The 13879-nt window shown below is 34.9% G+C and overlaps 1 protein-coding gene across 1 annotated transcript in view; it reads left to right on the forward strand.

Annotated features, from left to right (window-relative positions):
• The first annotated feature begins 2559 nt into the window (after window positions 1–2559).
• ZSWIM2 (zinc finger SWIM-type containing 2) overlaps window positions 2560–13879 on the forward strand; it is a 43333-nt gene continuing 32013 nt past the window's right edge. The window contains exons 1-3 of the mRNA XM_003764036.4: window positions 2560–2943; window positions 10909–10985; window positions 13771–13811. Coding sequence (XP_003764084.1) covers window positions 2752–2943; window positions 10909–10985; window positions 13771–13811 — 310 coding nt within the window. The 5' untranslated portion in view covers window positions 2560–2751. The remainder of the gene's footprint in view (window positions 2944–10908; window positions 10986–13770; window positions 13812–13879) is intronic.

The raw sequence follows: 13879 nt of genomic DNA on the forward strand, positions 1-13879 counted from the left end.
GAGCATTTTCTGCATGGGAAGTTAGTGGGGGAGGGGAATGTAGAGAGAAGGGACTGTTCTCTAAAGGCATAGCTTCAAGTGTTAGGTATGGTGACTCTTCACAATCATGGTAGCAGCTTCCTGAGAGATATGAGCCTCTTCTATAGACAAATGGAATCAATGATACTTATTTTTCACCACCTGGCTTATCCAAATCAAAAAAAACTCTAGGAAAATAAGCCAAAGACACTATATCAATATGGTTCCTTCAAGGCCAAGGTAATTTACCTACACCAAAAAGCACTCTTTCCGGAGTCCTATGAAGTCAAAGTTATTTTCATAATGAAATCAAAGTGCTTTAATTTTTAAACAGCAAATATCAATTGACATAACACACAAGATCAAAATTTTTGGGGGGAGGGAAGTGATCTTCAAGAATTTTTAAGAGTGGAAAGGAGTCTGAGTATCAAAAAGTTTGAAATAGTATTCTTAAAACTATTTGCTGGCCTTCCCTGCCTTTCTCCCTTGGAATACAAATCGTTAGAAATCTAGTTAATCGAATCTAGCCAAATAGATTTATCTAAGGGAAAAGAGGGAACCAGGATTAGGGAATATCTTCCTCATCTGTTCTGTATTTTATCAGTGTACATTTTAATTTTTCTGTTAGCCAACATAATTTAATTCACAAGAACTAATTACAATTCTAGATGCTTACATATTTAGAGCCCTTCTTAATAATTCTAATATAAATACAAGAGAGTTAGGGTAGTTGGTGTCCAAGGCATTCTCTGATACCCCTATACTAGCAGTCTTCATCAAGACTGCAGAACTACCCTTTTTGAGTCATTTAGGGAGGAGACTGAAGACTCTGAGTAGGCCTGTAGCTCAAATGAAAACTTATTCTTGATTATAAAACAATAGTGAACTTCCTTGAATATCAAAAGAGATTCACAAAAACAAATAAAAAAAAAAACAGGAAAAAAGAAAAGGAAAATGATCTGTATATACAAAAGCAATTTTCTTTTCAGGACAAAAAATTTAGAAACTGAGAGAATGTCCATCACTTGGAGAACAATTCAATAAACTGTGGCATGTGTTTATGATGAAATATTATTGTTCTTTGGGAAATGATGATCAGGATACTCTCAGAAAAAAAAATATGGAAAGTTCTCCATGAACAAAGAGAAATATACTGTATACAAAGTAATAGCAATATTCTAGAATGACCAGCTGTAAACAAATTTGTTATTCTCAGTAATACAATCATCCACAACTACTCTGAAGGATTTATGATGAAAAATCTTATCCATAACCAGAAAAGGAATTATTGTGTCTCTATTTGAAACATTCTCTATTTCTCTTTCTCTCTTTTTAATCCTAATTTTTCTTATGGGTTTTTATCTTTATTAGGGTGGAAAATCTATGTTTTCTTTCTTAACTTGACTTTTATGGAAATGTTTTACATAACTTCACACATGGTTTCTTAATTGTGGGCTGGGTTAAAGGAGAAAATTTAAAACTCAAAGGGAGAGAAACTAGAACTCAAAAATCTTTTTAAAATGTGAAAATAAATAAATGACAAATACAAGAAGAAAAAAAAAGTGAATTTCCTTCACAGAGCTATTTATGTTTAGGACTTTGGCAATCCTAATAATTCTAATGATACTCATATCCAAAACTTCTTCCTAAATTACAAAGTTAAATTCAAAGCTCACAACAGGCTACCTCAATTATTTGAGGAAAATTTAAGATAGTTAAATGTGGACCAATAATCTCAACCAGTACAGTTCTACATTTTAGGTCAGCTTGTCCCTACCCTTATACCTATAGAAAATATCTGTCACTCAATGAGACTACTTAGGATAGCTGGTGTTAAGGGGAGACTGAGCAATTTTCAATTCAATTCAATAAACACTGATTAAGCTCTATCATCAAAGAATTCACAAAGTAATGTGGGATACAATATGCAAACAAATATATAAAAAGTAAACTAGATATAGAATAGGAAATAATTAAAAGAGGAGCATCTAGTAGATAACAAAATTGTAGAGCTAGGCCAGGAAGACTCATTCCTGAGTTCAAATCTGGCTTCAGACACTGTAACTCTGGGTTTGTCTGTTTCCTCACGTAAAATGAGCTGGAAAAGGATATGGCCAATTACTCTAGTATCTTTAGCAAGAAAATCCCAAATGGGTTCACGATGAATGGACACAACTAAAGGACTCCAAAATGACTCAATAACAACAAAATAGGGGAAGCACTGAAATTAAGAGGAGTTGGTTTAGGGAAGGCATAAAGACAAATGACTTTAATCATGTAGAGACTGAATCACCGTTAGGGAGACACACCTCCTTACATCATGTACCCCAACCCCAGCAAATGGTGAGTAGAGAAGGAGCCACCAAGCAACTGCAAGTTCGGGGTCCCTGGCTAAGGACTGAAAGGCCGCCGGCTTTGACGATAATCCGCGTCCTGCCAGCAGATGGCGTCAACTTGACAGTGCCCCTCTCGGAGCCTTCAAGAGAAGAGGGAGGGGAGAGAAAGGAGGCAAAACGCCATTGAGTTCTCTCCCTCTGCGCAGCCGCGGCCGCAGCCCAGCTCTGGGGTCTAGAACTGATGGAACTCGCCATAACCCCAAAACAACCGTCCTTCCGCGTGCGCGCGCGCGTTCCCGGTTGTCTTGGGAACCAGTTAGCTTCTGCATGTGATTCGGGCTAGCGGCCTGCGGGAGAACTTGCTGTCCGAGGGAAAGCTGAGGCAGCAGCTGCAGCAATGCCTCGTGGCTTAGGCGGTGGCCGCGGCAACGGAGGTGGAGGCTGGAGTTCCGAGAGACGGCGGTGTGTGACCGACTGTCTGAAGAGGCACCAGGACCAGGCCCTGAGCAGCCATATGTACCTACTGCGGGAGACTGGCCCCACGGGCTTCCTGATGAGCGAGAACGAACCCGATGGCTCCAACTATCGAGTAACCGCTGTCCCCGGGCAGGAGCGAATCTTGCCCCCCCCCCCCCCCCAAAGGAAGTTCTTTCCCTTGGTGTGGGCACCCCGCAGTGACCCTGCAATCCTAAAAGCCACAGAATTAAGAGGGAAAGGGGGCTTAAGAGTTCCCAACTTATATAGAACTCCAGGAAAGTCAAGCTCAGCTCCCGAAAATTGGGGTGACATGTGGTCCTTATGTCTATACAAAACATATACATTCTTATGTGATTTTTGAAAATATCTACTTCAGAATTGGAAAATTATAAAAGCATCCATTCAATTTAATAAATAAATCCGGCACATTAAAAAAATAAAGCATGTCTCACAGGTACACTTTGTTGCTAATACACACACACACACACACACACACACAGGTCTTTGAGTAGATTTTATAAGCAATAGTATGTCCATTCTTAGAATTTTTTTTTAATTATAACTTTTTATTGACAGAACATATGCCTGGGTAATTTTTTACATTATCCCTTTCGTTCACTTCTATTCTGACTTTTCCCTTCCCTCCTTTCACTCACTCCCCTAGATAGCAAGCAGGCTTATACATGTTAAATATGTTATAGTATATCCTAGATACAATATATGTGTGCAGAATCAAACAGTTCTCTTGTTGCACAGGGAGAATTGGATTCAGAAGGTAAAAATAACCTGGGAAGAAAAACAAAAATGCAAACAGTTTACACTCATTTTCTAGTGTTCCTTCTCTGGGTGTAGCTGCTTCTGTCCATCATTGATCAATTGGAACTGAGTTAGATCTTCTCTTTGTCAAAGATATCCACTTCCATCAGAATACGTCCTCATACAGTATCATTGTTGAAGTATATAATGATCTCCTGGTTCTGCTCATTATACTTAGCATCAGTTCATACGAGTCTCTCCAAGCCTCTCTGTATTCATCTTGCTGGTCATTTCTTACAGAACAATAATATTCCATAACATTCATATACCACAATTTACCCAATCATTCTCCAATTGATGGGCATCCGTTCATTTTCCAGTTTCTAGTCACTACAAAAAGGGCTGCCACTAACATTTTGGCACATACAGGGCCCTTTCCCTTCTTTAGTATTTCTTTGGGATGTAAGTCCAATAGTAGCACTGCCAGATCAAAAAGTTTGCACAGTTTGATAACTTTTTGGGCATAATTCCAGATTGCTCTCCAGAATGGTTGGATTCATTCACAACTCCATCAACAATGCATCAGTATCCCAGTTTTCCCGCATCCCCTCCAACATTCATCATTATTTTTTCCTGTCATCTTAGCCAATCTAACAGGTGTGTAATGGTATCTCAGAGTTGTCTTAATTTGCATTTCTCTGATCAATAGTGATTTGGAACACTCTTTCATATGAGTGGAAATAGTTTCAATTTCATCATTTGAAAATTGTCTGTTCATATCCTTTGTCCATTTATCAAGTGGAGAATGACTTGATTTCTTATAAATTAGAGTCAATTCTCTATATATTTTGGAGCAAGGCCTTTATCAGAACCTTTAACTGTAAACATGTTTTCCCAATTTGTTGCTTCCCTTCTAATTTGGTTTGCATTAGTTTTGTTTGTACAAAGGCTTTTTAATTTGATGTAATCAAAATTTTCTATTTTGTGATCAATAATGATCTCTTGTTCTTCTTTGGTCACAAATTCCTTCCTCCTCCACAAATTTGAGAGGTAAACTACGTTCCTCTAATTTATTTATGATCTTGTTCTTTATCCCTAAATCATGGACCCATTTTGATCTTAGTAAATGGTGTTAAGTGTGGATCCATGCCTAATTTCTGCCATACTAATTTCCAGTTTTCCCAGCAATTTTTGTCAAATAACGAATTTTTATCCCAAAAGTTGGTATCTTTGGGTTTATCAAACACTAGATTGCTATAGTTATTGACTATTTTGTCTTATGAACCTAACCTATTCCATTGATCAACTAATCTATTTCTTAGCCAATACCAAATGGTTTTGGTGACTGCTGCTTTATAATATAGTTTTAGATCAGGTACAGCTAGGCTACCTTCATTTGATTTTTTTTTTTCATTAATTCCCTTGAAATTCTTGACCTTTTGTTCTTCCATATGAATTTTGTTGTTGTTTTTTTCTAGGTCATTAAAATAGTTTCTTGGGAGTCTGATTGGTATGGCACTAAATAAATAGAATAGTTTAGGGAGTATTGTCATCTTTATTATATTCACTCGGCCTATCCAAGAGCACTTAATATTTTTCCAATTATTTAAATCTGACTTTATTTGTGTGGAAAGTGTTTTGTAATTTTGCTCATATAATTCCCAACTTTCTTTTTGGTAGATAGATTCCCAAATATTTTATGCTATCGACAGTTATTTTGAATGGATTTTTTCTTTGTATCTCTTGCTGTTGGCTTTTGTTGGTGATGTATAAAAATGCTGAGGATTATGTGGATTTATTTTGTGTCCTGCAACTTTGCTAAAGTTATGAATTATTTCTAATAACTTTTTTAGTAGAATTTCTGGGGTTCTCTAAGTATACCATCATATCATCTGCAAAAAGTGATAATTTGATTTCCTCATTACCTACTTTAATTCCTTTAATCTCTTTCTCGATTCTTATTGCTGAGGTTAGTGTTTCTGATATAATATTGAATAATAATGGTAATAGTGGGCAACTTTGTTTCGATCCTGATCTTACTGGGAAAGGTTCCAGTTTTTCCCCATTGCATATGATGCTTACTGACTGTTTTAAATATATGCTCCTGATTATTTTAAGGAAAAGTCCATTTATTCCTATCCTCTCAAGTGTTTTTGTTAGGAATGGATGTTGGATTTTATCATATGCTTTTTCTGCATCTATTGAGATGATCATATAGTTTTTGTTAGTTTGGTTATTGATATAGTCAATTATGCTAATAATTTTCCTAATATTGAACCAGCCCTGCATTCCTGGTATAAATGCTACTTGGTCATAGTGTATTATCTTGGAGATGGTTTTCTGTAATTTTTTTGCTAATATTTTATTTAAGCATCAATATTCATTAGGGAGATTGCTCTATAATTTTCTTTCTCTGTTTTCAATCTACCTGGTTTAGGTATCAGTACCATGTCTGTGTCATAAAAGGACTTTGATAGGACTCCTTCAATCCCTATTTTTTTCAAAGAGTTTCTATAGCATTGGAATTAATTGTTCTTTAAATGTTTGGTAGAATCACATGTAGATCCATCTGGTCCTGGGGTTTTTTCTTAGGGAGTTGGTTAATAGCTTGTTCTATTTCTTTTGCTTAAATGGGACTGTTTAGACTATTTACTTCTTACTCTATTAATCTGGGCAAGCTATATTTTTGAAGGTATTCTTCCATTTCATTTACGTTATCGAATTTATTGGCATAAAGTTGAGCAAAGTAACTCCTAATTATTGCTCTAATTTCTTCTTCCTTACTGGCAAGTTCTCCCTTTTAAGACTAACAATTTGATCTTCTTCTTTCTTTTTTTAAATCAGATTTACTAAGGGTTTGTCTATTTTGTGGGTTTTTAACCAACTCTTAATTTTATTAATTAATTCAATAGTTTTTTTTTCAATTTTATTGATCTCTCCTTTTATTTTTAGAATTCCAAGTTTAGCGTTTGAATAGGATTTTTTAATTTGTTCTTTTTCCAGCATTTTTAGTTGCAAGCCCAATTCATTAATCTTCTCTTTCTCTATTTTATGCAAGTAGGCCTGTAGAGATATGACATTTCCCCTTATTACCACTTTGACTGCATCCCACACATTTTGGTATGATGTCTCATTATTGTCATTTTCTTCAGTGAAGTTATTAATTTTGTCTATGATTTGCTGTTTCACCCAATCATTCTTTAGTATGAGATTATTTAGTTTTTAATTGTTTTTGGTTTATTTTCCCCTGGCTTTTTATTAAATGTAATTTTCATTGCATCATGATCTGAAAAGAATACTATTTCTGCCCTTCTGCATTTGAATTTGAGGTTTTTATGTCCTAATATATGGTCAATTTTTGTATAGGTTCCATGAACTGCTGAGAAGAAAGTGTACCCCTTTCTGTCTCCATTTAGTTTTCTCCAAAGATCTATCATATCTAACTTTTCTAGTATTCTATTTACCTCTTTGACTTCTTTCTTATTTATTTTGTGATTTGATTTATCTAATTCTGAGAGTGCAAGGTTGAGATCTCCCACTATTATAGTTTTGCTGTCTATCTCTTCTTGCAGCTTTCTTAATTTCTCTTTTAAGAATTTAAATGCTATACCACTTGGTGCATATATGTTTAATATTGATATTGCTTCATTATCTATGCTACCCTTTAGCAAGATAGAGTGCCCTTCCTTATCTCTTTTAATTAGATCAATTTTTGCTTTTGCTTGATCTGAGATCAGGATGGCTACCCCTGCTTTTTTGACTTCATTTGAAGCATAGTAGATTCTGCTCCAACCTTTTGCCTTTACTTTGTGTGTATCACCCTGCTTCAGTTGTGTTTCCTGTAAACAACATATTGTAGGATTCTGGCTTTTAATCCAGTCTGCTAACTGCTTCCTCTTTATGGGGGAGTTTACCCCATTCACATTTATGATTAAAATTACCAATTCTGTATTACTTGCCATCTTGTTAACCCCTGCTTATGCTTTTTTTCCCTTTCCTTCCCTTTTATCCCCCTCCCCAGTATTAAACTTCTGAGCACCACTTGCTTCTCACAGCCCTCCTTTTTTAGCATCCCTCGCTCCACCTTAGAGTTCCTCTCCCTATTTTACCCCTTTTCCTCACAATTTCTGTATTCCCTTCTGCTTAGCTTATTCCTTTCCTTTTCACTTTTCCCCTCCCACTTTTCAATGAGGCGGGAGAAATTTCACCATACATTGAATATGTCTATTATTTTTCTCTTTAAGCCAATCCTGATGGCAGTAAGATACACACTATGTTCATCCCCCTCTATTCTTTCTCTCAGAAAGGTTTCCTTTGCCTCTTTGTGAGATGTAGTACCCCCACTTTACCCTTTTCCAAGTACAATTTCCTTTCCATCTCTAGTTTCTAGAACAAAGTATACATGTGTTCTTTATATATCTTTATAGCAGAAATATAGTTCCTAAGATTTATTTTTACCTTTTTAGGTTTCTCTTGAGTTCTATATTTGTAGATCAAACTTTTTGTTTAGTTCCTTTTTTTTTTCATCAAAAATAGATGAAATTCACTTATTTCGTTGAATGTCCATCTTCTCCTCTGGAAAAAGATCTCATTTTGGTTAGGTAAATTATTTTTGAATGCATGTCAAGCCTTTCGGGATATCATATCCCAGGCCCTTTGATCCTTTAATGTGGACGCTCCTAGATCCTGGGTAATCCTTACTGTGGCTCCTCTATATTTGAATTGATTTTTTCTAGCAGCTTGCAGTATTTTTTCTTTCTTCTGATAGTTCTGGAATTTGGCCACTATATTTCTTGGTGTTTTGATTTTAGGGTCCCTTTCAGTATGTGTTCAATGAATTCTTTCAATTTCTATTTTACCCTCTGTTTCTATAATTTCTGTGCAGTTCTCTTTGATGATTTACTGGAAGATAGTGTCCAGGTTCTTTTTTTCATCATATTTTTAAGGGAGTCTAGTATTTCTCAGGTTGTCTCTTCTAGATCTATTTTCCAGACCTGTTGTTTTCCCAAAAAAGTATTTGACATTTTTTCCATTGTTTCATTTTTTTTTGGTTTGGCTTGACTGATTCTTGGTGTCTCCTCGAGTCATTCAATTCCATTTGTTCAATTCTGATTTTCAATGAAGTATTTTCTTCACTCACTTTTTTTATTATATCTTTTTCTAATTGTCCAATTGAGTTTTTAAGTGGGTTGTTTTGTTCTATGGAATTTTTTTCTCCATTTTGCCAATTTTATTTTTTAGAGAGCTATTTTCTTTTTCCAACTCACTAATTCTGTTTTTCAAAGATTTGATTTCTTTATCCACTCTATCTTTAAATGAGTGGGATGACTTATCCAGACTCTCTTGCCAAGCTTCCCTTTCCTTTTCCCATTTTTCTTCTGGCTCTCTTGTGAGAGCCTTTTTAATTTCTTCTATGAGAGTCTTACGTGTTGAGGACCAGATCATATCCCCCTTTGGGGATTCATCTGGAGACAGTCTGTTTTTAGTCTCCTGGTTTAAAGTCTGCTCTCTATCCATATAGAAGCTATCAATAGTTAGAGTGTGCTTTAATTTTTTGCTCATTTTGTCAGAGTCAAAGAAAACAAAATAACAAGAAAAACAAATTTTGGGCAGCGGGGGGGGGGGGGAGCTGGATGGTATTACCGACCTTCCTCTACAGATTGCAGGGGGCAACAGCAAGACACTAGCAGGACAGCAATGGCTGAGCTGTGTCTGTGCTCTAAGACTCTGAGAGTGTGCTGAGACACTGTGGGTGTGGCCAGGTCCCGAGAGACCCTAGCTTTTCGGGGTTATAGTCTTCACCCACTGTGTTTTTAGCTTCTATGCTTTTCTACTGGCTTGCTGCTAAGACAAAGTAGCCAACACTTAAAGCTCTCTTCACAGAAACGGCTGAGATCACACCCCACCTCCTGCTGGTCTGCTCAGCTGTGAGCTGCCTGCTTTACTCTGTCTGCTATGCTGCCCACTGCCTGCCTTCAGTTTGTGCCTGATCAAACTGTCCCCACCCGTGAGCAAAAACAGACCTTTTCTGGAGAATTTTGAGGATATCTTCTCTTGGTAGTTATGTGTGTGTGTGTGTGTGTGTGTGTGTGTGTGTGTGTGTGTGTGTGTGTTTCAGCCAAGCACTAATTCCGAGGCTTGTCATGGAATAAATTATTCTGAGAGAAAACACAGAGCTTAAGTAGATGTGTGCATCCTCTCTGCCATCTTAAAAAAAAAAGCCATTCTTAGATTCTTAATAGAATAGGAACAGGGAATTCTCAGGTAAGGAACTGCCTATATCAATGCAACTTGTAATAGAAGAATTACCTAGAACACTAAGAAGTTAAATGACTTGCCCAGGGTCACACTGTTCTTATTTGTCAGAGTACATTTGAACCTAAGTTTTCCAGGCTTCAAAGAGGTAGCTCACTTTATAGGCGTAAGACATGGAACCTGTAGCTATATGTTGCCCACAACACTCCCAAGGGTGATCAAACCAGACTTAAATGTAATTCCTATCTGGTTTTAATGTGTTGATATATTTTTTAAAGACATATAAATATGTGATTTTCTAAGTCATGCCATCCATGGCTCCTGCTTCTATTTGAATTTGACACTCTAACATTATAACATAGGGTCTCTATGAAATTAAAGCAGCAATATAGAATCCTCCTAAATCCCATCTAAATTATAATAGCTGTTCTCCAAAGAGAATAGGTTAGATATAAGTAGAACTTTTTGACAATATTATTAAATACTGTGATAGAAAGAACACTGGTTTTGGAGTTCGAATATCCAGGAGCATTCCCTGTTTTGTTCTTTAGCAAACTACTTTTCTGGGCCTCAATTGTCTCTTCAATAAAGTGAGAGCATTTGTACTAGCTGATTTTCAAAGTTTAAATCCTGTAATTTTTTAAGTAAAGGGCATGGGTTTTCATTTTTTCAAGAAAACTTTCAAGAAAAAGACAATATTTCTCCTTGCACAAAATGTAAAGGCAATCTATGTGGAAAAAAAAAAAAAGAATATGCTAGAGTAGGGGATTGCCAGCATTTTCTGTAGAATTATTTTTCATTTCTCCAGTGTTAACTACTTTGATGGGTACATTATTACATTGAAGATTGCTAGTGCAAAAAGGAGACCTAATAGCAGCAGCTAATTTTCATTCGGACCATGTAAAATTGACCAATAAATTATGATAGACCTGTTCGGGAATGCTCACAAAAGATGCCTTGACCAAGTTTCTTTTAGAATTAAAACTTGACTTTTTTTCTCCCTCTTAACAATTTAGTTGATTAATCACAATTATGATTTTAAAATTTAAATATTTTTCTTTAAAAGGTTTTCCTTGGAGATCCTCACACATGCAGCTGTTCCACATTTGTGAAAGGAAATGATCTTTGTAAGCATATATGTTGGTAAGTGATTTAGTATGTGAGGTCTACTATAAAAAGGTTTCTCATGACCACATGTCTATAATTTACCTTTTCATTATTTTGAATATTAGTAGATTAAAAGTCACTGGTACTATGGAGACAAATAAAATGGCTTTAATCATTTTTTTTCTCTTAATCCTGCATTACTGAGCAATGTTTAGAAACTGAAGTGGAACCTTAAAAATTTTGGAACATCATGTTATTATTTATATTTTTAATGTATGTAGTAAAATGTTACTGTTCATATCCACAAAATTTTGTGGAAATTATGATAGAGAGATTGAAATGTAAGCTAGAAATAAAAAGTCTCACTAACCTATATCATCAAGTTAATAAGAATGAATTCAGTCATAGAATGCAGAGATTTGCTAATTCATCCACCTTTCATTTTATAGTTGAGCAAACAAAGGATTATTACTTCTTAATCATTTTGTTCTATATTCTCAAAAACCTGTGTTTTGCTTTTATTATAAACAAAGAAACTTAAAATATTTCCCCTGAGATAATGAAAGGATTATCCCTCTACTTTATCTTTCTTCTTTCTTCCCTTTCCCTCTTAAACATTCCCCCCTTCTTCCCCTCTAGCCTATCAATGTAACTGAATATAAACAAAATTCTCTGGAAATATTATTCCTATAAAAAAGCTTTCTTTTAAAGTCAAACTTTTTTTAAACAAGGAATTCCATATATATAATGTATTATACATAATATGCACATATGCATACATATACATGTTTATGGATATGTGCATATACAGAGAGAAAGTTTAGTTAAAAACTGACTAAAGAGAATTAAATACACACACATACACACATTTAAATCTCCTTAGCCAATTTGTAATGAAACTCAATTTACCTCAACAAAAATATTTACTAGTGGGTCAATATATAAACTGTGGCCCAGTGACCCAAGTTCTGTACTTTTATGGTCCAAGTTTGAGCTTGAGGCTGACATTCCTCCAGAAGAATGTAAGATGGGCAGTGGGAAGGGATGTATTGTAACTTTTCTTCACACTTTTGAAAGGTGGGATTCAAGGACTTCTGTCACTCAGCTCCATGATTCCCTTCGTCATTGAAGCCATCTCAGCCTCATCTATGCCACTGCCTCTTGGAACCAGAAACTGAATCTAAGAATTCTTTTTTTTTTTTTTTTGAACTTCATGAAATAGGACATATATGATCTCAATGAGCCATTAGCAGTTCATAGAGTGAGGTTATGGAAAGGCTACCATTCCTATACCTACACTGTTACTTTGGTTTTATCTTTTCTTTCTGCTTTCTGGTCTGTGCCTAGCTTTGGGGAAATCTCTCCAAAGGACAGATTCTACAATTGACTTTCTTTTTGACACACCTAAGACAATCAGTTCATTCACAATACTGAGACACTTGACATCTTTGGTGAAATAGATGGGCATATCCTGATAGATGTCTCTTATTTCTTTCATAGGTTATCAGTAGGCATATCTGAACAATGGTTCAGCAATACATAGGCACATTAAGTTGATCCAGGAACTCAAACACACACAAACCACATGTCCATGTGTATGCCCATACATGCATAATACATATAGGTTCACATACAAACATATGTATGTATAAGGCAGCCAGATGGCACAGTGCCAGACCCAGAGGATTTATCTTCCCAAGTTCAAATCTGGTCCCAGACATTTATTATTTGTGTAACCCTGGGAAAAATGAGTTGGAGAAGGAAATGGCAAACAAATCCCATATCTTTGCCAAAAATACTCCAAATGGGATCACAAAGAGTTGAACATGACTGAAAACAACTGAATAATAATGTGTGTATATATACATATGTGTATTTATAGGTGTATGTATATATGCACACATCATAGTTATACTGTTGTATAATATATATTATAAAATAAACTTGTTAAATGGCTTCAAAATATTAAATGTAATGAAGTAAATGTTTTTAGAATTATTTTTTAAAAATCATACAAAGGAGAAAAGAATTGTGTGTATGTAAACATGTATTTTTATGTTTTGGTTTCCTTGAGTGTTAAACATAGAATTGATTTTTCTTTCATTCTTCTAATAAATCAATAAATACCCTCTCTTTGCAAAGAATTATACTGATCCTATCACAATATAGTTGCTGTTTTACAATTTACTCAATCCCCATCTCCAATTATTTCTATTGCAGTCTTTGTGTGAACTTCTGGAAAACCCGACGTGTTTTGAGTTTTAAAATTTCATTTCACTAACCCACTTTGAATTTTTTTTCATGGAACACCCAAATCATAATCTTAAACATAGGGATTCCTAGACCTATATAAGTAATATATCTATTAATTTTTTAAATAAAAAGTCATCCATAATCACTGGTAAGATAATAATGTAGGAATAACAATGTAGAAATAAAGCTATTTCTTATACCAGAAGAATTTTTTCATTCAATATGAGGAAGACCTTTATATCCCTATAATTGTACTTCTATCCCACAAAAGTGGTGTAAAATCTGACAAGTCTATTATAAATTTGCTACTTTTTTCATGTACCTATGCAAATGACCTCTTTCTTCATACTTCTGGATTTAAAAGAATTAAGTTGTTACTCAAGCAGTTAAATAATTAACTAGTTTTAAAGGTATATTTTTTGCCATAGTTATACTTAAATAATATAAAGCTATTAATATTTTCCTGTCCTAAAGTTAGGGTGACATTATGTAACTGATGACTTTTAATCTCTAAAATATGTAGTCTATATTTAACTTTTTTCTTTCCATTTGTCTTATTGTGCATTAGGATATTATTGAAAAAATTCAAGCTTCCAAGAAATCATGAATGTAAGTATTCTGAATTTAGGACCTTTTCATAAATTCATTTACAAAAATTTAAAGTAAATTTTCAAATT

This window comes from Sarcophilus harrisii, chromosome 3 (genome assembly GCF_902635505.1).
Source record: "Sarcophilus harrisii chromosome 3, mSarHar1.11, whole genome shotgun sequence".
Lineage (NCBI taxonomy): Eukaryota > Metazoa > Chordata > Mammalia > Dasyuromorphia > Dasyuridae > Sarcophilus > Sarcophilus harrisii.